The sequence below is a fragment of the Callospermophilus lateralis genome, chromosome 7, assembly GCF_048772815.1.
Source record: "Callospermophilus lateralis isolate mCalLat2 chromosome 7, mCalLat2.hap1, whole genome shotgun sequence".
NCBI lineage: Eukaryota > Metazoa > Chordata > Mammalia > Rodentia > Sciuridae > Callospermophilus > Callospermophilus lateralis.
In genome coordinates this window covers 133031222-133056948 of record NC_135311.1, presented here as the reverse complement: position 1 = coordinate 133056948, position 25727 = coordinate 133031222, and the positions used below count along the sequence as shown (strand labels likewise).

The 25727-nt window shown below is 55.2% G+C and overlaps 2 protein-coding genes across 5 annotated transcripts; both read right to left on the bottom strand.

The window, feature by feature from the left end:
- Positions 1 to 269: 269 nt before the first annotated feature.
- Arhgef19 (Rho guanine nucleotide exchange factor 19) lies at positions 270 to 9665 on the bottom strand. Its single transcript, XM_076863317.2, has 15 exons — positions 9245 to 9665; positions 8585 to 8857; positions 8313 to 8421; positions 8164 to 8240; positions 7588 to 7850; positions 6805 to 6965; positions 6546 to 6698; positions 6208 to 6337; positions 6056 to 6130; positions 5785 to 5874; positions 5498 to 5658; positions 3029 to 3187; positions 2661 to 2740; positions 1259 to 1363; positions 270 to 938 (listed from the first exon to the last, which is right to left on the bottom strand). The coding sequence occupies exons 1-15, from the start codon at positions 9648 to 9650 to the stop codon at positions 781 to 783; spliced, it is 2400 nt and encodes a 799-aa protein (XP_076719432.2). The 5' UTR covers positions 9651 to 9665; the 3' UTR covers positions 270 to 780.
- A 9649-nt stretch (positions 9666 to 19314) lies between these two features.
- Cplane2 (ciliogenesis and planar polarity effector complex subunit 2) lies at positions 19315 to 24394 on the bottom strand. 4 transcript variants are annotated; one of them, XM_076863313.2, is made up of 6 exons: positions 24232 to 24394; positions 23884 to 24032; positions 21424 to 21576; positions 20713 to 20837; positions 20244 to 20380; positions 19315 to 20063 (listed from the first exon to the last, which is right to left on the bottom strand). In XM_076863313.2, exons 2-6 carry the CDS (start codon positions 23993 to 23995, stop codon positions 19814 to 19816), a joined length of 777 nt encoding a protein of 258 aa, XP_076719428.2. In that variant the 5' UTR covers positions 23996 to 24032; positions 24232 to 24394; the 3' UTR covers positions 19315 to 19813. The 4 variants fall into 4 exon arrangements, with proteins under 4 accessions (XP_076719428.2, XP_076719431.2, XP_076719429.2 ...); XM_076863316.2 differs by having other exon boundaries at positions 23884 to 24010; XM_076863314.2 differs by having other exon boundaries at positions 24277 to 24394.
- Between the last annotated feature and the right edge of the window lie 1333 nt (positions 24395 to 25727).

Sequence of the window (25727 nt, the reverse complement as noted above, 5' to 3'; positions counted from 1 at the left end):
ATTCAGCAGCCACCAGGAGCCAGAAGAGGCAGGATGACCCCCTCCTGGGTCCCCAGTGGAGTCCAGCCCTGCCCAGCCCTGCCAACACCTGGACGTGGGCCCAGCGATGTTGGACTTTAGATTCCTGCTCCAGAGCTGTGACACAGACATTTCTGTTGATTTAAGTCACCCAGAAGCCATAGGAGACAAATCCAAGAACTAATAAAATCTCTTTAATATTCAGCTGTTGGAACCCAAGGTTTCATGACAGCAGCTGAAGGCAGCCTGGCCATGCAGCGCCTGTCCCCAGCCCCCTCCTCACCAGAGAATTCTGGAAAAAGGAAACCCATGGGGAAGCAGCCAGAGGCGCTCCTGGTCTCAGGCGGGAATCGAGGGGCAGTGCGCAGGCTCCCGGGCTCCCGAGACAGGTCACAGCCACCAGCCCCAACCCGGCGCTGTGGGGAGGGGACAGAGAAGACTCCAGATACACAGAGGTCCCAGCACCCACCAACCAGACCAGAGTACTCCTCGGCCAGCGCCCTGCCAGAAGGGCCCAGAGGTGGGCAGGGTGGAGGGCACAGCGGGAAGGGCCCCGTCCTCGCCTGTCATGGGCCCCATCCCACAGGAAGAACCACACGTGGCCCTGAAGTGTGGACACCGAGGAGCACAAGACAGGGACGACCCTCTGGAGGCCCCACTCCTCTGTCCAGCCTGTGCCCTCGGTGGCAGGGCCAGCCGCAGCAGCAGCCCGGGGTGTGGAGACACTGCAGGCCCCTGACCTGTCCAGGCCAGGGGTGCCAGTCACGCGGGCGGCTCCCCCAGCTTGCTGGTGGCACTGGTGATCCGCTTATTCTCCCGGAGGTTCCGGAGGCGGGCGCTGAGGCTGCTGATCTCTTCCACATAGGCCTGGGGCACCCACCCCTTCTCGCCATCGGCCAGCCGGACCCCCTCCAGCCAGCCTGGGGACACAGGCGACAGTAGCATTGGTAGCATCAAAGGGGCACCAAGCCTCCGCCTGATGCAAGCCTGGGGCCCAGGTGACATCATTTCAGCATGTCCTAGCTGTCTTGTAGATAAACTGACCTGTTTTTATTGACATCTCTGAGAAGGGTATTTCCCACTCTCCCCCATCACTCTGGATCCTACAGCTTTAGGAGCAGGAAGTTCCTCCTCTTATCTAACTGACTCCCCACACGCTGTGGTTTATCAACCTTTGCATAATCTTTCCCTGTGATGTCTAAGCCCTGGCCGGGAGTGCTTTCCAGGGGGACATGCTCACCATCACTGGTCCGGGTCTTCACGGCCAGGATGTCAGTCTTCTCCAGGGTCAGCTCATCAGGCTGCAGGGCCTTGTACGTCCTGACACACTGAACCTGAGGGCGGTCTACAGCCCAAGGGAGGGTCAGGGAGTCCCAGGCACGTGGGGCAGGAGGGGCAGCAGGAAAATGTAAAGCAAGGAGAGGAGCTTTTCTGTCCCTCCCCGCCGCAGGTCATCAGCAAGACCTGGCGCCCTCTTCCTGCAGTACAACCCTGCTGGGTCCAGTCCCTCCACGTTTTGGTTTCTACTCTGGCCAAGGCTCTCACCTCCCAGCTCCATCCCACACTTTGCCCTTGACCCCTAGACCCCAACCTCCAACTGCTCCAGACACCACTCAGGAAACAGTGGTGGCGACACACGTCCCCTGAGAACATCCTCAGGCATCCCTGGGCCCACAGGCCTGTGTGGTCGGCCAGGAGTGCTCCTCCTGGACCGTCCACGGCTGCCTTCCTCCTCCCATAGGGCTCAGAGGTTACTTCCCAGGGGCATGCCCTCACCACCTGTCTGGAGTAGGGGTCACATGCCAGCCCCCGTGGGACTCAGCCCAAGCCAGAGGATCTGTGGTTCCAGGCCCTACCCTTTCCAACAGGCTGGGTGGGCAGGAGGTCCAAACGCCACAGGTTAGAGCATCTAAACCAGCTCTGTCACCTACTGGCTCCGGGCTCTGTGACCTTGGGCAAGTTACTTAACCTTTCTGGGCAGATATGAAAAATGAAGAAAATGAGTCTCACAGAGCTGTGGTGAAGATTAAATAAAATAAATGCAAATGCAAAGGTCCTAGCCCTGGGCCTGGCGCGTGGCAGGTGCTGGTGGAAACGCATCCCTTCCTTCCTAAACGCATCCCTTCCTAAAGCTCAGCCAGAAGCCTCTGCTCAGAGCCATCAAGATCGACTGCCTGCCAGCAAGGTGCGTTGGGACTAGGCAGCACCGTGACTCCCCAGCCCAGACTCCATGGAGGTGACTCTATCAACCAAGCAGACCCCCACCCTCTCTCCACCACCCACAGGCCCCTCACTCTGGTACCGTTCTCTTTGCAACTGATGCAAAGACAGAGGCAGACCCAGGCTCCAGAGAGCTCTGCCACTTACAAGCTGGGTGAACTTGGACCAATCCCCTCCCCACTCAGAGTCTGTCTTTAACATGCAGAATGGACTTTGGAGATTCCTGGTGCTGCTCCCCTGCCCCCACAGGGCCGGCCTGTCCTGTGTCAATCCTGCCTAGCCTTCCAGGGTCCTCTGAGCCACCCCTAACCACCCCAGGCTGCCAGTCTCCCTCCCTAGAGCCCACCCAGGATTGGAGGAAGAGAAAGCAGTGAGGTCCCCAGCCCAAGGGACATGGGGGTGGTTGGGGTGGAGGCTACTACCTTCCCCCTCGCTGATGACCTCCTTGTCCTCCTGGGGGCTGGAGGGGCACAAGGCTGAGATCCACCTCTGCTTCTCACTCCTAAGGAAGAGGGGGCTGTATTGTCACAACATGCAAAATACCACTGCCCAGAGGTGAGGGAAACCAGGTCACGGAGAACGATGTCCAACCCAGGAGCCACGTCTGCTCCGCCCCAGAGGCCCCAGGATGTTAGCGCTGCCCATGTCCTGTCTTGCCCCATCCTGAAGCCAGAGATAAGGGGTATTTGTTGGCATCCAGAAGACACCCAGGGCCTGGCCCTGGCCTCCAAGTCGGACACATCTGCTGCTCTGGGCACTCGGGGTCCTCCCCCCTCCCCTGGCCACTCACTCTGTACGGGCCCTCAGCAGGAACTGGTGCTTGGCATGCTGCCCGTGGAGGAGCCGGAGGAGGAACACGTGGCCCGGGATGCCCTGCAGCTGCAGGCTGAGGTCCCTCACCTGCAGCTCCACCATCCTGGCGTGGACGAAGACGGCAAACCTCCCCAGCCTGCGGGACAGGAGGAGGTCAGCCTGGCCTAGGCCCGGGCTCCTAGCACCATCCTCTGGACAAGGTAAGATGACCGAAGGGAGAGGGGTTTCTGCCCCTCCAGCAGCCTCCCCAGGGAACCTCGCCCATGCAGGGTGCCACTCCTCCAGGGGCCAACAAGAAACTGGCAGCTCCATTAAAGAGGTGCAGGTAGACAGCCTTCTTGGACAGCTTCAGCTTGGCAGGAGGCACTGCCGCGCTGACAGAGGGGGAAAGTGGTGACCAGTTGTGACCCAGGCACACCTTCAGCTTTCCCTGAACCTCTGCCCCAGCTCCTGCTGCAAGGACCCAACTAGATGCGTTCCTGTTTGGTGCCGACTCCCTAACTGGTACAGAAGCTCCAAGAAGGCCAAACCTTGCCTCTTAGCCCTGCATCCTACAGCCGGGCACTGCCTGGCACACGATTCAGGTTCAGTAAACACTTTTGAGAAGGAGGGTGGAAAGTGGGCAGGGTATCCCATAGCTTCTGCTACATCCCCAGCCCTATTTTTAATTTTTTCATTTTTTTTCTGATTTTTTTTTTTTTTTTTTTAAGACAGGGTCTCACTAAGTTGCCCAGCCTGGCCTTGAACGTGGGATCCTCCTTCCGGAGTTGCTGGGATTACAGTTGTGACTTGCAACATCCTGAGTGGCACCACGGTGCCAGTCTGTCCCGTAGCTTCCTTATCTTAGCATCTGCCATTCCAAATCAATTCCCTTCTCCTTCTCCGTTCTCGGGAAGGACCCCACCAACTTCCCCAGAGGAAGTCAGGTGTCAACGCACCACCCCCGCAAATGGTAGCTCTGACCTGTCTTCCCTCCTGTGTACTGTCCCCAGAATCCTCTCACCCTGAAACACCCTGCCACCCCTGGGGCACCTACGCTCACCTGGGCGACTGCGAGGGCTTCTGGTCTCTCCTGCCCCAGGCCATCCTTCAGATTGGCAGGAGCAATAAGTCACACTGCTCCTGGCTCTCCATGCTCCTTGCTGCCCCAGGACAAGTCTGACCTCTCCACTGTAACTTGCAACATCCCAACTGCCTCTCCTGTCCTCTCTTCTACAGATTCAGCCACAGCAGGTTCATCATTCCAAAACACACTGTGCTGGGGTTGTGGCTCAGTGGCAGAGCACTTGCCAAACACATGTGAGGCACCGGGTTTGTTTCTCAGTACCACAGAAAAATAAATAAAATAAAGGGCCACTGACAACTAAAAAAAAAAAAAATTTAAAAACCACACTGTCCTCTCATAAACTCCCACAGCCCTGCTGAATACTCTCCTCCAAATTACTACTCTACCTGGAAAACTCCTCCTCATCCTACAAACCCAACTGAGATGTTCCTTCCTTTGTGCAGCTTTATCAATACTCACCCCCCACTAGGGGCTACCACACACACCCTCCCATCTAAACCCACATGACACGATTATCAGGATGTATTCTCACTGGTCTGAGAGTCCTGTGAGCAGACAGCAACTGTCATGCATATTTATGTCCCCAGTACTCAGCAGAGGGCGTCCATTACAGAACAAGTTCAGTGACAGTTTATCAAGTGAGCAAAAAATCAGGAACGAACTCTTCTCATGGCTTGAGATGCCCTCTCTCCACCCCATCCAGCCTCCAGCTCACGAGCTCTTCTTTCTGATCCCTCCTCACCTGGGATAATCACAGCTAGGACTGAGCGAGTGCTCCCTGGGCCCAGGCACCCAGTCGAGCTCTTTTCACGAGTGACTGTCACACTGGATGTCCCTATACGGTAGCCTGTTTTACAGGTGGACATTAGGGCAGTGTGGTAGGTAAGAACATGGGTTCTGGCATCAGACAGAGGTGGTTACCCCTGGGTCCTTCATTCACTAGTGCCCCAATCTTGAGAATAACAAGGGAGCCTAATTTCCAGGGAGGTATCTGGAGGACTGAAGGGAATCCATGCAGCACGCCTGGCCCAGAACATGTCCTGGGCCAATGTTGGCTATGATCACTGACTCAGGGCAGAGCTGGACTTCAGGGCTTTGCTCATTTCTGATCTCACTGGCTGAAGCTTCACATCCTCTGCACACAGCCCAGCCCTTGACTCTCCCATCTGGACAATGGCCTCACTGTCCACCTGTGTTCTAGGAGCCTCCAATGCTCAGGGTGCCCAGGGAGCTCACAGTGCCCAGGGAGCTCACGGTGCCCAGGGAGCTTAGCCTGGCACAAGCTGGGGCTCCCAAGTCCTGTGAAAGGCCATTAGCAGTGATCCTGATGGAGGAGAAGAAAGCCTGGCTCTGATCCACCTGCCTACCACCCAGACTCACTCCTTCCGCCGGGAGAGCAGCAGGCAGTCATTGAAGAGGTGCAGGTAGACAGCCTTGCTGGACAGCTTCAGCTTGGCAGGAGGCACTGCGGGCAGTGGTGCCAGTTCCACCAGCTCCCCATGCCGAACCAGCCAGCGGGCCTGAGAGATCAGCGGGAAGATCTGGAGGATGGAGTAGACAAAGAGAGGCTCAGGGGCACAGATAGAAAGCACAAGTTGGGAGGTGGGAATGGGAATGACACTGGGGCCTGAAGTCCCCAGGGGAAAGAGGAAACAAGAGCCACATACCTTGCCCTCAAAGTGGATCTTCTTGCTCAGGTGAATGAGCTCCTCGGTCCTCTTCATGGACTGCACACTGGCATTGCACTCTTGTACCAGCTGGGGAGGCCAGGGGCAGGTCAACTGCAAGCTGCTTGACCAGAGCCCAGGATACCAGAGCCCAGCCTCAGGCCTCTGCCCAGGAATCAGAGACCCCCACAGCTGGAGGCTCTTTAAGGGACATGCTAGGAGTCCAGGACAGCTGGTCAGGAGCCCAACAGCACTGTCCCACTGAGCTCACCTCCTTGAGTGCATTAAAAGCCTTGGTGGCCATATCTTCATCTTGGGAGCCCTGGGCTGTGCGCTTCAAGATGTTCTAGAGGTGAGATTCCAAAATGAGACAGGCCACTCCCTCCCCCATGATCTTGCCTGCCAGCCCTTCCCTCTGGGTACCTCCACCAGCATCTTCAGGCGGGTGATCCTCTGAAAGGGCAGGATGAGGAAGGAGGTGAGGGGCAGGCGTTGGCACACTGGGGACTCCTCCAGACGAGCCAGGATGCTGGGGAACTTGGGGTTTTCCAAGCTATCAAATGGGGAGAGGAGTCACCCCTAGGCCTGAACTCCTGGTGTCCACAACCCCACTACTCCTTGGCTCTTCAGGTGCCACTTATCTTGGTCACAGAGCCCTTTGCAGGGACCCCTCCCCATTCAGAGTCACACTTCCTCACCCTGTCCTCTGTGCCGGCTGGGACCTCCCTCCCTCCTCCCCCATACAGAGCCCCCAGCCCTACAGCAGGCGCTGGTAAGTGCGCTCCTGGTAGGCCTGGTTGGTGACATAGGGCAGGTAGACACGGCGGAAAGCAGGGCAGTGCTGCAACACCACGTCGCATACACTGAAGCGCAGTACATCTGCCTCCAGACGCTGCTCCAGATCCTGCAAGAACCTGAGGGGTGGGCCAGGGCTCAGGGCCAGGGCAGAGCCCACAGATCTGGGGGCGTGCCAGCCACAGGGTCGGTCCCCACCTCCACCAGGCCAGATCACTCCCTCACCTCTCGCTAGTACTCTTGACCTCAGGAAGTTTGGAAAAGAGCCATTGCTTGTCCTGCGCCCCCAGACACTCGTTGAGGTCGGTGGAGCCTAAGAAGTGACCTACGGCCACTGTCAAGCTGTGGATGTATGAGGCTTCGGAGGTGATCAGTTCAAATTTGGCCTGAGGGAGGATGGACGGGGTTGTAAGGGCCAGGCTAGCCTACCTCGAGATCCTGGCCTGGAATCCCCCAACCCCAAGGCCGCCTCCACAGACACCCTGTACCCGTCCCTTCTCTAATTGCACCCTTAATCTGGTTCTTGGCAGGGCCCAGGGTCCTGCCTCCTGCCGCAGGCGATTGTAGGAGCCAAACTGCGGCCCTCGACTCCACCCCTTCCTCTAGCTCCGCCCACCTGCCCCATTCCGCTCCTCCGGGGCCTGCCCCGCCCGCGGAGCGCTCCTCCATCAGCCCCGCCCCTGCCCTAGGCCCCGCCCCATCCAGCGCCGGCTATCTCGATGGCTCCGCCCCCCTCAGGCCTTGCCCTATCCGAGGCTTCGCTCCCTTGGCTCCGCCCCTCACGCTCCCAGTCTAGCTTCTCTACTTGCCTTCGGACCCACTACTTCTCTTGTTCTAGCTTCCAGGACCCTCCGGTCCTCAGTGTGGGCAACCCTGCCGCTCGGTCCTTTGGTGACTCGGTCCGCTCTAAGTCCCAGGACCACCTACTTGTTGTCCTACCCTCTGAGGGCGCCAGCCCGCCCACCCGGCCCAGGCTCCGCCTCCGCCCCGCCGGGTCCCGGTGCCCACCTCCTGCAGTTTGCAGTCGCGCAGGCTCAGCGTGGCCAGAACGCCACTGCCGCGCACGTCGGGGATGTCCTGCCATAGCGAGAAGGTGGAGCCTCGCGCCGAGCGCTGCGCCCGGAAGGAGCTGCTCGGGGAGAGGTTGGCGCGCGGCGGCCCGGGCCCCTCCTCTGCGCCCTCCGCCTCGTCCCCGGGGCCCTCCTCTTCGCGCTGCTGCCGCCGCAGTTCGCGGGCGCTGGCCACGTCGCTGTATTCCTGGTACAGGACAGCTGGGGGAGGGACACGGGTAGGGCCGTGGGACGCCCGCCGGCCCCGGCACGGCTCCTCCCAGGTTCTCCCGAGAGCCAGCCTCACTTAACAAGCCTCTGCAGTGGTTGGGACACGATGAATTCATTCATTCACTCATTTATTCATTCCGTTGACACTAATTAAGCACCAACTGTGCGGTAGCACCAGTGCTAGATTTCGAGAATTCAATTCTCTCTTTCACACGATCTCAACCTCCCACCTCTCCAAACCCTGGAGTTTCCACACCCCAGCCTCTTCCTCCGTGATCCCCTCCCAGAAACCCTCTCCGCTTACAGTTAAGGAGGAATCGCGACTGCCGCCGCTCGTTGGCGCTTCTAGGATCTGGAGGCGGCCCTTCTTGCGTGTCCAGCCTAGGAAAGAGTGTCAGGACTCTAATTTGGCTGCACCCTGCCTCAGACCCGAGCCGAGTGAGTGGTGGTTACCTGGGCTCCAGCAAGCCGCCGTGGCTCTCGCTTGGGTCAACAGGTGCTGGCCGAGAAATACTGTCCACCCTCATCTCTATGCTTCGGGGCTCCCTTCCAGATGCCTTTCCTAGAGAGAGAAAGAGCTGAGGGTGGGTGGTCCCAAGGGTACAGGGCACAACACCCTTTCAGCCGGCACCCAGTGGCAAGTGTCCCGGTGTCTAGCGAGTTGGCCATGCCCCACCCTCATGTGCTCACCCAGGGCTGTCAGGGACCAGGGGAATTGTTGGTACCTTCCCGAGCTGCTCCTGAGGTCAGTGCCCTGGCTGATGAATTCCGCCCCAGGCGCAGAGAAGAGTGTAGCCGGGTCATCAGCTCTGAGGCTGAGAAGCGTCTGCGCTCAGGCCCCTCAAGGCCAGCCCTGGTAGTCCCAGACAGTTCCAGTGGCCTGGGCTCCTCTGTGCTCAAATGCCTCTCTTGTGCAGCTTGCCCAGACTCCAGGAAGACAGCCTGGGCCTGGGGGCTGCCCATGACCTCTTCACGCTGGTACACTCGCATCTTGCGCCCTGTGGTTGTGGGGCATGAGAGCATAGGCTGGCACCTCCTGGGGTCTCTTCCAACCCCTGTCTCCTGCTTTTGCCCTGTGGTCCTGAGCATCCCAGGGAGTTCAGGCCCCATGCCCAAGAGAAAGGCTGATGTTTCTGTGAGGATCTGGTGCCCAGGGCCATGGAAGCAACAAGAGGGGTAGAGAGCACAGGGCAAGGGCCCAGGACAGCCAGAGACTTGTTGTGTAACCTTTGACAAGTCACTTGCCCTCCCTGAGCACTATAGTTCCCTAATCACTAAGATCTGCCACTTGTCCTGGAACTCTGGGGCTTAAGGGGTTCAAAAAGAGCCCACCCACCCCCCTCCCCTGTCTGCCCCAATGGGCCATTCCCCGAAGGGTAACTCACAGGCTGACTTCTTCTCAGAGCCATGGCTGGCCCGTCGCTGTGGCTGTGTGTGCTGAGAACTCCAAGGTCCCTCCAGAGCTGGGGGCTGAGCACCAGGACAGTGGGGCCAGCTGCCCGCCCTGCTGGGCCGCATCCCCCCACTGGTGGTGTCTGGGCCTCCTGGGGATGGTGGCCATAGCAACCTTTGGAGAGGGGCAGGGGTCCCCAGGGACCAGCGGCTGCCAGAAGCCTGTAGCTCCTCCGGGGCGACGGGGAAGAGGTCCAGACACACAGGGCTCAGGGGCTGCATTTTGGGCAGCTCCACAAAGGACAGACTCTCCTGCTGGCACACAGCTACTGGGCGGTGGGCAGTACTAGGTGGCCCAGCCAGGTGGGGCTGGAGGGTTGCAGGTGGCCCACAGTCCATTCCTCCTTTGCTGTGCCACCCACCTGTGCCTGCAGGGGAGAAGGGATCAGAGCCAGGCACAGGACAGCTGGACTAGCCAGTAAGCCACCACATCCTGGAGGCCTGGACAGCCCCTTGTGTATGCTGTTTATACACATCTACACAAACACCCACCTGATTATCTAATTAAGAGCTAATAGTTGGCCCTTACGTAATGCTGTAATGCCGGGCAACTGCTTTCCACATATCATCTCATTTAACTCCTCCTATGAGTCGATGCTGTTATTCTACCCATTTTATAGGTGAGGGAAGTGAGGCAGAGAGGTGGTTATGTGGTGAGTGGTAGAGCCAGGATACTCACTCAGGCATTGCAACTTTCAAGACTTGCTATTTATTCACTGTGTACCTTCTTGAATACACTGATGCATAGCATATATATTGCCACACAAATCCATGTTCCAACAAATACATTCACACATTTACCGCCAAGTACACACACTGACACACACACTTTCATAGATACACTCAGACTTTTGAGATTCAAGTACACAAATTCATGGGCACATTTTTTTTTTTTTTTTTTATTAGAGATTTAACTCAGGGGCACTCAACCACTGAGCCACATCCCCAGTACTATTTCATATTTTATTTAGAGACAGAGTCCCACTGAGTTGCTTAGCACCTCGCTTTTGCTGAGGCTGGCTTTGAACTTGAAATCCTCTGGCCTCAGCCTCCCAAGCTGCTGGAATTACAGGCGTGCACCACCATGCCTGGCTCACGGACACATATTTTTTGATTCGCTTTTTTTTTTTTTAAATCAAACATCTATATAGGTGTTTTCTCCCAAACATGCACTGATCCATCTGATGTTTACACACACACACACACACACACACACACACACTTTCCCATTCTGTTCCAGTCACACACATGCACACCCCAGGATGCAGACATGAATGCACGGGCCCACTAGTCCTTGCTTTGGTGCGACCCAACCCCCCCCCCCCCCGAGTGGCGGCCTTCAGTGCTGAGTGATGCCCACACCCATGCCAAGCTGGCTGGGAGGGTCACAGGCTGGAAGGCAGGCCGCCAACCCAGATTAGGCGGGGCCCTCCCAGGGAAGGGTAGAGAGGTGGCCTAGCCCCCCAGCTTGGGGTCGGGGGGGGGGGGTTTCTCCCACCCTGGCTCCTAGCCCCTGGATCAAGCAAGGCTAATTGGGTTCTTTTTGGGCAGGACGTCTTCCCGGGAGCCTGCCAGAGCCTTGGGGTAGAACCATGATCTGAGGGGTCTAAGCCCCCATGGCCTTTGCCCCAGGGCATTCCACTACCACCCTCCTGCCCCTCACCTTTCCAGCTGCTGATGCTGTCGGGCTGCTGTGCAGGGGAAGCCCTCTCTGCCCAGCTGGCTGGGGGAGATCCCACCCAGACAAAGAGTTTGATTCATCAAACCCTGTGGTGAGGCAAGCCGGGAGGGAGGAGGGAGCAGGCAGCGGGCTGGGCGGGGGCCTACCCTAGCCTGGCCTCACTGTGGGCAGGCTGGGCAGCAAGGACCCCCCAGAGGTCCCTTCTGGCCAAATGGGCAGTGCCCAGTCTGGCAGGGCCAAGAAACTCAGAGGGAGACCCAGAGAAATGGAGACCATTTAGACAGCAACTCAAAAACTGAGACCCTGAATGCTGACAAACAGAAAAACCACAGATGCTAAGACATTCGGGGACCCAGAGATGCAGACAGAGGCACAAAAAATTTCAGACAGTCCAGATACTCGGAGACAGACATGAAGCCCAGAAAAACCCCAGAAGACAGATGGACAAACAATTCATGCCCTGTGGGCTTGCCAGTCTGGTGGGAGAGCCAAGAATGAAAACAGTTACAATCCAGATTGGCAAGAGCCAAGCCAGAGGCACATCTGAGTAGTGTGCCAGGCTCACTCAACCTGGGAATCCTGGAGGTCTTCCTGGAGGAGGTCATGGTAACAGCTGATGCAAAATCCCCAGGACCCAGAGCACCTAGAGAGGAGTGATCCAGCTGCTTCCCCATTCTTACCCCTGGCCAGGTGGGACCCGCTGCTCCTAAGGAGTGTCCCTGAGGTGGCGCCTCTAGCTTGTACCTGGAGCCTCTGTCCATCTGAGTGTACTTCCCTAAGCCTCAGTTTCCTCATTTGGCAAACAGGAGAGAGACACCAACTTGACAGTGCTAATGAGAGAATAGGCACCGTAGAGATGAAGCACCCAGGGCAGAGTGGAGCTTGTTGTTCACGGTCATTCCCCAGAGTATCATTATTATTTCATCAGTCTTTATGGTATTGGGGGATGGTCTGGGTCATCAGCCAGATGGGAAAAATAAAGATACACATGACATCTTCGGAGCATGTGGGTGGGGACCCAGGTGGCCTCTGTCCTTCAGATAGGTTTCTTTCTCTCCAGGAATAAGAAGTCCTCAGCACAGTTCATGCATGCCCCTACTCTCTGTATTAGAGGAAATTCTATTTGAGTTCTAGACGCCCCTGGAAGGCAGGGAGAGGCAACCCCCATAATTTACAGGGATAAATAAGTTATTGAGTCTTGGGGCAGAGGCACCTCCAATTGAGGCCTTGGGGAAAAGCCTGGTGAGTGTGGGCAGAGGGAAGGTGGATGGCAGGAGCGGGCTGGAGGCAGGTCCTGAGTGGGCGGTCAGGAGTGAGCAGCCTCCACCCACCCCACGCCCAGGCTGAGGGGCGAAGGGAATGATCCACCCAGCTCTGGTGTGGCCACCCAACCCCAATGCTGGGGATCAAGTAGGGGCAGAGCTGCGTTCATATTGTCTGTAGCTCATCTCTGCTAGGAAAAAAAGAAAAGAAAACCTGAGAGAACTGGGCCCAGGCAGCAGGGACACTACCTGCCCAGGACATAACTTCAGGAGAGACCAGTGGCCATTCTAGAACCCAAAGGGAAAAAACCCAGCCAAAGGTTCAAGGCCCCACATTGGCACTAATCAGCTCTGTGTGACCTTAGACAAGTCATGGCCCATCTGTGGGCCTCAGTATCCCCACCTTCAAAGTGTCCCAAAGTCCCCAGCCCCAGCTACTCCCTCTAAGAAACCTGTGTCATCATAAATGTCTCTCCAGGACAAAAAGGATAGGCAGAGGCCAGGGAGAGTCCTATCCGGTGGGCACTGCCAGTCACAGAGGGCAATAGGCCACTTGGCAAGGCTGGCAGAGAGTGTCCTTGGACACTACTACAGTCTTTTCCCTGCTCCTGCCTAGTGCCCCTAGCCCTGCAGCCCACAGGAAGAGGGATCCTGCCTCCTAAGGACAAAAGACAAGTGGGAGGTCATGGCTAGAAAGGGGATCCAGGCCAAGTGGTCTGCAGATCCCCAGGAGGCCATAAGTGTGTTGGGGCCAAGATCAGAGGCCAGGCAGGCAGCACAAAGGACTCACTTGGGGAAGACTGGTGGGAGGCAGATGGGGCTGCTGGCACCCTGGGGGCCCTACCTCAGCCAGGGAGCTCCGTCCAGCTGCGGGCACAGTCCAGGGCTGCAGGCCACCCTGGGGGCTCTGGGGTTGCAGCCAAGTCCTCAGGGGGCGATGTCAGCATGGCCCCTGAGCCCGGCAAGGCAAGCTGCTGGGTATTGTGTGGGGCAGGGCCGGGGGAAGGCGGAGGGAACCTGCAGAGAGGCAGGCGGCTGTCTCAACGTGCCTGCTCCCCGCCCCCCTTCCTCAGAACCGGTTTGGCCAGTCTGGGGTACAGAGGGGGCTGGAACAATGGGAGTCCTATGCCTGCACGAGAGGCTCTGAAGGACCCCAGACGTCCTAAAGATGGGGGAGGCACTGCTGCTTCTCCTGGGAGACAGGTTACTCCTCTGCTGGAGCTTCTCGAATGCAAGGTGTGCTCAGGGGACTCCTGGGGGCTGGAGAGCATCCTGGGAGCCTCACAGAGAATCTCCCAAGCCTTGGACTCCTCAGGAACTTTGAGACCTCCGCTGACCCTCTCTGAGCCTAATGACGCATATATAAAATGGGAATACTCAGCTCTGATGTTGAGACATGGAAATCGGTGCTGACAGTTGGCAATGTACATCTGGCTTCATCCTGGATGGCCTTTCTAGCTTGGCCACTTCTCAAAAATTACTCATCCTTTACTGTCACCTGGAATGACCCACCTCACCATCTCCCATAGACCCTCCATCGCAAAGCCTTCTCGGACTAAGCCCTCAATAAAGCAATTAAGATAGACTAAATCCAACCACCCTCCATAAGGATTCTTTGTGCTGCTCTGTATCTGGCCTGTAATTTTCCAAAGCTTGTGAAAGGGGAAGCTGCTTCCCCCCAACCCCAGCCCCACTACCTGCCATTAATTTGAACACTGCAAATACCAAGCACTTATTATTATATGATTTGGGCTGGGATGTTGTGCAGTGGTAGAGTTTGCCTGGGCTGTGTAGGCCCTAGGTTTGATCCCCAGCTCTGGAAGAAAAAAAAAGACATGTATACAAAAAATAATACATTGCTAATAACTTGTATTGCACACTTTCTATGCACCAGGCACTCTTTTGAGCACTTTACATGCATTTCTTCATTCATTTATCTTTACCAGGACCTATGAGGCCGACACAGTGGCTGCTGCCACTTAGCAGGTCTGGAGCTTTCATAGGTAAAATCACACAGGCAGTTATCTCATTTGAATATCTCATCAGTTCTATGAAGTTTCTGTCTTACAGATGATGAGACTGAGGTTCAAGGGATTAAATAACTTGCCCAAGGCTACATAATTAGTAGTAATGAACTAATAATGAAGTAGTAATGAAGCCTAAATCTGCCTGACCCCACCACCAACCTATATCCTTAACCACGCCCCTGCACTGCCTCACCAGGGTTTTGGGAGGGGCCCATAAACGGTGTAAGTCTGTGGGAGATGTCTCTGCTGACCTAGCTAAACCCTTTTAGTGTGGTTCATACACTCTGGGTTTTGATGACACACAGGGCAGGGGCTTGCTTCATGGCTCAGACTCCAAAGAACCCTCCCCCGGGAGTGGTTCCTTTAGCAGCCAATGACGACCATTGTGTTTGGAGTCATTAGGATTCCTCTGCTTCCTTGTGTCCATATCCACCTCCTTCCCTAGAGCAGCATCACATAGTGAGGACACACTGCCCAAGGCGGGTGGGGACTAGGTGGCCACGGAGAGGTCGCACACTGGGACACAGAGATAGATTTACTATCAGCATTTCAAAAAGAGCAAGAGGCAGGGAACAGGGGCTGGGGATGTGGCTCAAGTGGTAGTGCGCTCGCCTGGCATGCGTGCGGCCCGGGTTCGATTCTCAGCACCACATACAAACAAAGATGTTGTGTCCGCCAAAATAACTAAAATAAATAAATAAATAAATATTAAAAAAAAAATGATCACTGATGTGGAACTTGTTGGTCATTTGTTTAAAAAAAAAAAAAAAAAAAAAAGAGGCAGGGAACAGAGAGAGAACCCCAATGGTTTCATTCTTGGCCAATGCACTGCTCGGATCCCTACCTGGAAGCCAAAGGGCCCCCATCGAAAGAGCATCCTGGGGAATCTAGGGTCTTCAGTTGTTCCTGCGTCCTGAGCTCAGAGGACAGCAGCCCCAGAGGGAGTAAAACTTGTCCAGGTGGCGTAGGCTGACCTCCAGAGCTGAAAGCCTCCTCCTGGCGAGCGTATGTAAATGAAGGGGCGTGGTATGGGCGGAGTTTCGTGGGAGGCGGGACCAGGCGGAAACTGTGGGGAATCCAGCCAATTGCTCCAGGGAGAAGACAGCAAGACCACGGGGGCTAGAAGGGGCTGAACTAGCGGGGGCGGACCAAGAGGCGTGGTCACGCTGGTCGGGCAGGGCCAGGTTCTCCACCCACCCCGCCTTGCGGACCGAAAGTGGCTCCCGCCAGTTAGTCGCCAGCACCTGTTGGGTCGGTAGCGCTCACGCTCCATCTTGGCGGCACCTTCGGCACGAGCCAGGCAACGAGGCGCAGAGGTGGTGGGGAGCAGAGAGCAGGGGCGGCCAAAGCCAGAATCATTATTTTAGTAATCTTAGTTTATGGTGCGCTTACCACGTACGAGGAGGTGTTCCGAGGATATTCTGGATATCTTCACAGCTCCATGAGGTGAGTATAACTGACACCTCCATGTTACAGATGAAGAAACAGAAGCATAAAGGTGTGATTTGCCCACAGACACAGAGGAGTAATTCAAACCCCTCAGCGCTCACTAGAGACCCTATTGGAGGCAGGGCTGTTGAAAGGGGGTCTTAAGCAAAACTGGAGGGTGCATGCTTCCTCTCCTTTCCCCAGGTCTTTTCCAAAATATACTACTATTAGCAGAGTTAAGTCATTGTGTACCTACAGTGTGCCAGGCACTGTGCGAGCGTTTGACACTGAGTCTTCATAACGACCCTGCGAAGCAGGTCCCCATTATAAAATATAGCCCCATTTACAGCAGGTCGGCGACAGTGCCTGAACTCGAACCAGATCTGAGACAGGTTGAGCCTTCCTCAAGGCGACGATGAAGTCTAGACGCACAACCCGCAGCTTCCAGGGGAAGAAGGTGAGGTTCCCCTGCACAAAAGCCTTGAAGCTGGGTTGAGGGGTCCGGAGAAGCTTTCAGTTGTCGACTCGGAGGCCTACATTCCTGGCCCTCCAGGTCCTAGAACCCGGCCCTGCCCCTTCAAAACACCAATCCCATCAACCGAACAACTGCCTGTCTAGAGGAGTCTGCATCCAGGGGTCCCCGCAGGAACCTCAGGAACCTCGTTACCAGGACTCAGAGCCGCGCCCGGCTATCCTAAGGCTCAGTCCCGCCCGGATTCAGACTCCGCCCCATCCAACACCACTTCCATCCGGCCAATCCAGGCTCCTGCCCTGCGGTTCTCAGACCTTCTGCCCCGATTGGACTCAGCACCGGCTACTCCTAGACAGGCCTGGGCCCTCCGGACCCACCTGCCCCTCCCAAGTCAATGACCGCGCCTCCAGCCGCTTCCCTGCTCCATGGCCTGATGAGTTCCCCCACCTGCAAGGTGTGCGCCAGCCCCGGGACCAGGTTGGTGAAGGGCGCAGGCGCCAGCCTTAAATTTTCCTAGAGGACAGTTGGCTGTGGCAGTCTTAGGAGTACTGGAGACCAGGTAGGAAGTCCAAGGTGAAAGCCACAAGGAAAGCCTGCAGGGCACGAAGGTCTTCAAGGCCAAGTCCTCTAATTCACTCCCCATTCAGGTCCAGACCCACTCTCGCAGCAGGATGCACCTACCTTCTGAGACTTCCAAACCTATGACTGCTATCCCAACTCCATCCCCCATTTCTCTATCATGTGGGCCCTGCCCCCCAACCTCCCTGCCCCCATCTCTGACCTTGGTTTCCCCTCCAACCCTGTTATCCCCTCCCCTTCTTTACTGTGCTCCCATTCACCATGGCCGACAGGTGGTCCATGGCCTCTAGCAGGAGCAGACAGATGCCCTAAACCCCTGTGCCTTTTGGCCACTGGCTGCTGGTACTCACACAGGAAACTGGGATCTCAGCCCCATTGTTAAGCAGAGAGAACAGGGGCGTCAGCAGGAAGGCCACCACAAAGATGGTGATCAACTCAAGCTGCAGCATTGGGAGACAGGGAGCCTCAGGCCTGGGCCAGCTCCCCAGTGTGTCAGGTCCCCTGATGCCCCATGCACACACCCATACTGCAGGGCCACTGCTTACCTCTCCTCAGGTATTCATCAAGCAGGCCCTTGCACTGCATGAGCTCATAGTTCTCTAAGTATTGCAGATCCTGCCTTGCCTAGATGTCCCACATCCTTGCCAGCTGCCCCTGCTGCTTCTTGGCCTTCAGCCTCCTGCAGCAGAGGCAGGGAAACCCGATAATAGCTGTAACAATATCCTGTGTCAGGAACCACCATTTCTATTCCTCCAACACTCCTTAGAGTCAGCACGATATTCCCACCTGACAGAGGAGAAACAGAGACCTAGAGATTTTGCCCAAGGCTCCCCAGATTTTAAGTGGTAGAGCCGGGGTTGAAATCATCATTTGGGTCTGGAATGCAGTTCTTATTAAGTGCTCCAGGACTCAGTGCATCCTACATAATCAGTCATTCTTGGTCTCTGGAATCTTCTCTCCCCAAAATAGCAATCAGAAGCTCTCTGTTTCAAAGCTCTCTCCTGTTCAGCATTGCATAATCCTCTTTGCTCTTTTTTTGAGAGGTATTATTGTTCCCATTGTTCTGGTGAGAAAACTGAGGCTCAGAAGAGACAGGGCTAGCCTTGTGCCTATCTCCTGACACCCAGGCAAGCTTTCCTTCTGCTTTGTTCTCATAAAAGCCCTGCCCACAGCCTGGCTAGGCCCAGCCTGTCCTGCCCTTGTGTTCCTCAAACTCAAGGCAGAATGCGCTCCTCCATGTTACTGCCATTCGCTGCCATGATGATGAAGAGCCTAAGCCAGCTCAGCAAGGCAGCCGCTAGGGCTGCACTGTTGTTGGCAGACACAGGGCACCTTATTTGGGACTTAGGAGTTGCAGAGGGGTGACTCCGCCTCCCTGCCAGTGTAACTGGCATGTGTCTGGTCATCTTCTCCTCCCACCCATCCTGGAGACCCCAGATGCAGATCCTACCCCTGCCAGACTTGAGGATGGGATGGCCCCACACTTCTCCAAGAGCCAGCTACACAGGGGTGTAGCTGGTCACCTGTGAGCATGGGCTATGCCGAGAGCTAGGGACTGACTTCTCAAGAGAGGGCTCTGCAGCCAGCTGGCTTTGAGGGTCCCAGCTGGGTCATGTCAGGCCTCGGCCCAGGGGTCCACATGGGACCAGCAGGGGCAGCATATGATCAGGGGGTAAGAATATCAAGGCCCCTTCCCTCACCCCACTTTGGTCTATGCTCACCAATGTCTCTGGCCAACGAGCAGGAATAGCGAAGGCTGGGCCTGCTCACTACCCTCCTGCTCTTGATCTTTCCCAGTGGCCTGTTAGGTCAACTCATACCTGACTCCCACCCAGCAGGGTCTTGGTCCTGCTCAGCGGTGCTTTCTGACTCCTGGGCTAGCCTGATGTTGTTTTTTGTTTGTTGTTGTTGTTTGCTCTTTTAATTAAAAAAAAAAAATTTAGCTGTTGATGGACCTTTTATCTATTTATATGTGGTGCTAAGAATCGAACTTATCAAACTCAGGGCTGGGGTTGTGACTCAGCGGTAGTGCGCTCACCTCACACATTTGAGACCGTGGGTTCAATCCTCAGCACCACGTAAAAATAAATAAGTGTAATAAAGGTATTGTGTTCAACTACAACTAAAAAATAAAATAAAAAAAAAAAAGAATCGAACTCACCCATGCTAGGCGAGTGCTCCACCACTGAGCCACAACCCCAGCCGGCCTGATGATTTTGTGAAAGGCACCAGAGTGAAGGGCTTGCCTCCTGGACCCGCAGGTGGGATGAATCTCCCAGCCTCCTCCCCAGCTCCAGGTGACCAAGTGACCAGGTGCTGACCAATGGAATGTGGGCAGGAAGTCCACCCCAGGCCCAGTCCACAGAAATCTTCCGTGTGACCTGTCACTGGCATTCATTCCCTGTCTGCCGACCATTGATGCCCTGGGGCAAATGTGGAAGATCTCAGGCCTGGGCTTCAGATGGGCACATGGAGTAGACAACTTGCTCCTCCTGAGGTGAGAACTAAGCAGGAAAAAACACTTCATTTTTTTTAGTTGTTGATAGACCTTTATTTATTTATATGTGGTACTGAGAATCAAACCCAGTGCCTCACACATGCCAGGCAAGTGCGCTACCGCTGAGCCCCAGCCCCAGCCCCAAGGAAAAAACACTTTATAGAGTTAAGCCACCAAGGCTTCAGGGTTTATCTGTTACAGCAGATCTTGTGACTTCAATTAAGAAGGTGCCTGGCTGAAGGCATGTGAGGTCCAGGTCCTGCTCGGCCTCCCTCCCCCAGTCCACCCCAAGCACCCTCCATGGGTGCTGCAGATGGGGGAAGGGTAGCAGGAGGCTGGGGAGACAGCTGAGCTCCAGGCCCTGCCTGAAGCCCTGTGCCCCACTCACGGCCAAGTACTTTGCAAAGAAGGTGCCGCTGCAGCGGGCCCTTGCTGGCCAGCCCTCAGGAGGGGTCAGTGTTCTACCCCGGCAGGAGGTCCTCGGTGCTGCCCTCTGGTCCAGGTCACATAAAGGTTGGGAGTGGGGATCACAGATGTCCTCTCATGATGCCACCCCTCAGCTGGGGGTATTTTCTGCAGAGGTGGGAAGCAGGCCAGCTGCCACCTGGTCCTGATGCCACAGCTGCTCAGCAAGGCCATTGAGCACATGGGCAATGTCGGCCAGCCCAGCCCGCCCATCCAGCGTGCGCCCATCAGCCAGCCGCCGCCCAGGCACACTCTTCACCCGCAGCAGGGGCAGCTGCCAGGCCTGCCGGAAGACTGTGAGGTCCCGCTCAGGCACATCTGTGTGCATGTACTGGTCGAATCTGGAGAGAGGTCAAGGAGCCTGGCCAGGCACCTCTGCTCACGGCCCCATCAGACCCGGGCTTTGCCCTCCTCCCTAAAGGCTGAGCCCCACAGCTGGGCGGAGGCGGGGTCCCTGAGCCCACGCTCCATGCCTTGTCAAGGGTGGCCTCTGACCGTCCCAGGGACGACCCAAAGGATACTTGGAGCCAATGACCATCCTGACGACACCAGGGGCCTCTCCTGCTATGCGGGCCAGCTGTCCAGGCAGGTCTTCGAAGGAGGCAAGGTCAGTGAAAGAGAAGAGGAAGAGGAAGGCATCTGTGTTCTCCTTGCAAGCCTGGGGATGAAGAGGCTGGCTCACAGCACGCCATCACGTGATCACGCCGCCCCACACCCGCGCAACCAGAACCTTGTAACTGGCTGCGATGGGCTAAGAATCAGAAACCGCTCCCCCTTTCAGACTGGGAACCTGAGGCCCAGAGTGGCTGGTCCTGCGGCACAGCTCCAGCTGGGACTCAGTCCCATGCCAGCTCAGAGCTCTGCCGCCAGCACACCGCCCACCCTCAGCTCATTGAAGCCCTGCTCAGGGTCCTGCAGACATCTGCCTGCTCCCAGGGTCCTGCAGACATCTGCCTGCTCCCAGGGTCCTGCGGGGCCCGCCCTGCTCACCAGCAGCATGTGATCAAACTTTTTGAGCGCTGACTCCCCGCAGTCCCAGAACTCGAAGCGGAACATGATGACCCGGTTGCTGGCCTGCAGCTTGGCTGGCCAAAACACCACAGTGGTCTGGATGCCTGAGGGGGGCCAGGGTCAGCCATTCAGCATGGGAGAAATGTAGGGGAACAGGGAACCAATAAAGAATAAGAAAAGGGATACATCCCTGCTCTGGTGGGTCACCAGTCTGATATGAAAGGCGCAGTCCATGACCTGGAAGAATTTTTAGTTTCTTGGGGGGAAATGGAGACTTGCCCTGGAGGAGCCCCTGGTGCACTGGGAAGATGCAGCCCCTACCACGATAAAGCAGTTTCACGGCCTGTATGAGAGCCCAGAGGTCCTGGGACATTGAGGGATGCACACAATGCATGACTCTGTCCAGTGGAAAGACAGGAGGATGAACACTTCCTGAGCTCCGGCCTTGTGCCAGCCCAATGCTGGGCATGTTACCGTCACCGCTCCAGCTCCAGCCCTGTGACGTTCCCGTGGGGTTGGTACTATTATCCCCTTGGGATAGAGAAGACTCAGAGAGATGGAGTGACTTTCCAAGGTCACAGGGGAAGTGGTAGAGTTGGATACACTCCCTGGTTGCGTAGTCAACTGCCAGGTTCTGTCTTCCACTCCCGGGAAGGCCTCCAAGGATGGGCAAAGGGTGGGTTCACTCACCAGTGGTCTCATGGTGCACCACGGGCACCTCCAGGCCAGCCAGCTTGGCCACCAGCGCCGTCTTGCCCACACCACTTTTCCCAGAAACGAAGATCTTGTAACTGGCAGTGTCAATGGCCACAGGCGGGGGCAACACTGGCCGTTCAAGCAGACCTGGGCAGGGGTGGGGGGAGCCAGGTAGAGTCAGGGGGTTCATCCTGCACTTGCCCCAGTGGACAACCTCATCTCTAAGGGCTTCTAACCCACCATCTGTGGTTCTCCATTAAGAAGCCTGGGACACACAGAGATGGGTGACATAGTGGCACATCCCTGTGCCTAGGTTCTTAAAGGTAGTTCACAGATACTTATTTAATGAGGCCTGGATATGACACACTGGAGTGGGTACATCCAGCTGTTAATCCCCCAAATAGGAATTCAAAGTCATTATTGCCGACCCTCTAACTTCTGGCTATTGGATACTGCTGTGACATAGGTTATAAGTTTGGTGGCTCTAAGGATTCCTAGAAAATCTCTCTACCTTAACTCAATTCTTTCCCTCACACAACTGATGACATAAGGAAATACAAGAAAAGCCGACCCTCTGCACACCACTGCTCAGCGTGATCCCTACACACTTCTTCATTTCCCCTCTACTGAGCAATGACCACAATTCTCCCAGCTCACAGAGGAGGAACCTAGCATTCACTATCCACAGTCATAGGCTAGGCAGGCGTAGCCTGGGTCAAGCCAGGGTCTGAATGACCCCAAATCCAGTGTTCTTGCCACCATGGGATGGAGAGAGACAAAGGCCATACTGGAGTCATACTTCGAATGTGTTTTAATTTCTTGAAGAAGAAAAAAAGAAATCACACCAGGCATGTTGGTGTGCACCTGTAATCACAGCTACTTGTAAGGCTGAGGTAGGATGTTTGAGCCCAGGAGTTTAAGGTCAGGCCGGACAACATAGTAGACCCTCATCTCTTTTAAAAAAAGTAGTGAAGACATTCATGGTGGCACACCCCTGTAAGTCCCAGCTCTGGAGGCTGAGGCAGGAGGATTGCAAATTCAAAGCCAGCCTGGGCAACTTAGCGAGACCTTGACTCAAAATAAAAAGTAAAAAGGACTGGGGATGTAGTTCAGTGAAAGAGTGTCCTGAATTCAACCCCTAGCAGTACCCCTCCTCCCCATAAAAAAAAAAAAAAAAACGAAATGTTTACAAACCCTGGCCTGTTAGCTCTCAATAGTAACAAATAACTCCAGTCTGACCCTCACATGTACAAGGGATACTAAAATGAGGTTTCTGAGATTAAGAAGGATCCTATCTTTTGGACAGAGTTTAGGTCCAGAATCTGAAATCCTTAGTTCCTTGCCAGTCCGAGTGTGGTCCATGGACCATGGCACTAATGTTCCCTGGGAGCTTGTTAGAAACGAACATTTCAGCTACGCAGACCCACTGGCTCGGAACCTGCATTTGAAGAGGATTCTAGGTCAGAGGTGTGCCTGGAACTCTGGGGTTCTGTGAGCCAGCTCTGGGCCACTCCAAATAATGCCAACTTTTTTGGGTTGATTTTACTGATACTGTTATGACATGCTCTGGATTTCCCTCACACAGAAGCGTGGTTTCTCACAGATCTTTCTTCTTCTTCTTTTTTTTTTTAATTGTCAATGAACCTTTATTTTGTTTATTAATTTATTTTTATGTGGTGCTGAGAATCGAACCTAGTGCCTCACACATGCTAGGCAAGTGCTCTACCACTGAGCCACAACCCTAGCCCCAGATCCTTCTTAATAAGGCAATTTAAGCAAAAGTGTTTTCAATTACTACAAATGAACCCCATACAAAGTCAATCTACAGAAATCTTTAGAGGGGCTTTAAACTTAAAAATTGGAAAAAAAAAAGAGTCAAAATTATGACACATCTATAGGCTAAGGGCCGAGAGTCCTAAGCTAGGGACTGCCCTCTCATTTTTTGGTGGAAAGCCTGTTGGCACTTGGTCTCTCCTGGCTGCAGTGGACTCTGGCTGCTGGGCAAGTCTAGCTTGGGTGAGCTGGCTTCAGCCTGGGGAGTACCAGTGTCTTATCTCTGGCATAAGGACGTGGAAGAGCTCTGTGCTCACTAGGGCACATCCTGGGCAAGTCTGTAAAATGCTGTTAGAGAAGCTAAGATGGGAGTTCACAGGGTAAAGTGCCCAGCAGAGGGCCTGGCACCAAGTGAGGGCTCAATGAACAGCATCTCTGGTGACCGGGGCTGCTGGCAGGTGAGGTTGTTTCCATGTTCCTGGCTCTGTTGATGGAATTAGTTCTAAGGAGATTTGAGGGTGGGGGTCCAGGGATGGGGCTTCCGGGAGTCACCAAAGCCAAGGAGTGCTGTGGAGCAGGACCTCACCTCCTTGCTTCTTTCTATACCCACCATCCCCCAAGCAACAGGTGACACAGCCTCCCCAGAGTGACAACTGACAGGCTGAGGGCCAGAGCACTTACCAAACACCCGACGGCGGCTCTTGCGCAGGATGCAGGCCAAGTACTCCTTACCCTCGGTGGTCTCGTGCCAGTCTGGGACAATCACTGAACCGTGCGCGGGAGGTCTGGCCATAACAGAGCATGCCAACTAGGTAGAGGGGTGCAGAGTGCTAGGAGTGGGGGTGAGAGCGGGGGTGACGGTCTCAAGCTGGACCTGTGATCCTTCCTAACTTTCGACTCTACTGTAGCCCCAGCTCCCCATCTGAAGATGCCATCACATTGCCCCCAGGCCTCCGTAGTGCTCCCTGGGGACAGCCATCCCATTACTGCTTTGGAGGGTGCTTACACAACCCCTCTCTCCCTCATCACCTTTGAGTGGGGGGTCACTCAGCCCGACTCCTGAAGCCACCTAACCTTCACAGCCAGCAGTCCACGCCGGCGAGCGGGCTCGGGTGGAGACGGTCCCTTTAAAAGCCTGCCCTGCGCCGCACCGTGCCGCGCCTCGCCGCCGCTGGACCTGCTTCCGCCGGGGCTTCTGGGCTCTCCTCCAGCCCCTGCAGCGCATGTGCGGGGCCGTTGCCACGGAGACGCAGGGGGCGGGGTTGAGCGGCTGCGGTGTCCGCTCCTCCTGCAGAGTAGTCTGCAGCGAGCGCCGCGCAATGAGTGGCTTCTCTGGGCAACTGCTCCGTCCCAGCCCGTCTTCCCTCCGAAACTTGATCAAATGCCCCTCTGTCCAGGAGCCTCCCGCGCCTCGCTGTGTCTCAGCTTCCTGTTCTATAAAGTGCCTTTTTTTTTTCTTTTTTCTTTTCTTTTCTTTCTTTTTTTTTTTTACTTTTTAGGATTCTTTACAACACTGCTGCTCAGCAGCCTCCTGAGTTAAGACACCTCTGGCGTCACAGACGGGGAACAGCAGCTGGGAGAGGTCAAGGGAATTGCAGGAGGTCTTAAAAATGAGCCAGAGGCCTCTGGATCGTCATTTGTTCATCTATTGTTTGATTCATTCTTTTCATTCAACAAAAAGAACATCTACCGTGTGTCCTGCGTTCCAGGTGCCTAGGTGCTGAGAATAGACAGGGGAACAAGCAGTCCTGCCCTCCTGCAGCAGACTTTTCTTTCTTTCTTTTTTTTTTTTAGATGTTGATTCATATATATATATAGTTTTGTTTGCAGCCGACTTTTCAGCCCTGCGTCTGTGGTCCAATCGTGGCCACTCCACCTGCTACCCAGAAAAATGGGTGCTCAGTAAACACTCCTGAGTTGGAAGGGTGCAGGTGGGCCCCTACTGAGAGGTATCTACTACATTTAATTTTTACCACTACCTTTCTGCAACGTCTTCAAGTCAGGTGAGGACTTTAAGGAACCTTACTTTGTAAGAAATGAGCTAAGGCCAGGCATGGGACTTAGCAGAGATGACTTCACTTAGTTCTATAAACATTAAATTTAGTGTAAATAATAGCATCATTCCTCTTTTACCGATGAAGAAATAGAGACATAACATGACTTCTGTGAGGTCACACCACACAGATAGTCAGTGGAAAAGAACCCAGTGGTACCTGACTCTATAAAGTACATATCTGTTCTTCCAGAGTGGGTTTTGTGTTTTAAAAACTTCGCCCCCAGCCACGAGGAAGGCTGTCTTAATGAAGCTAAATGCAGCCAGAGGCCACAAATCCACAAGTGAGTGAGACCATTATGTCTGGGGTGTGGGTAGGAACGGAAGAAGATGTGTCAGACAGGGTGTTCCTTCAGCTTGCTTACACTGCAGCCAGGCACCATCCCCACAGGATTCCAACAGGATTCTTTGCCTACCTGACTGGGTCAGATGGTTCCCTTCCTGCAGCTCTTCCTGCATCTGCCCTCAGTCA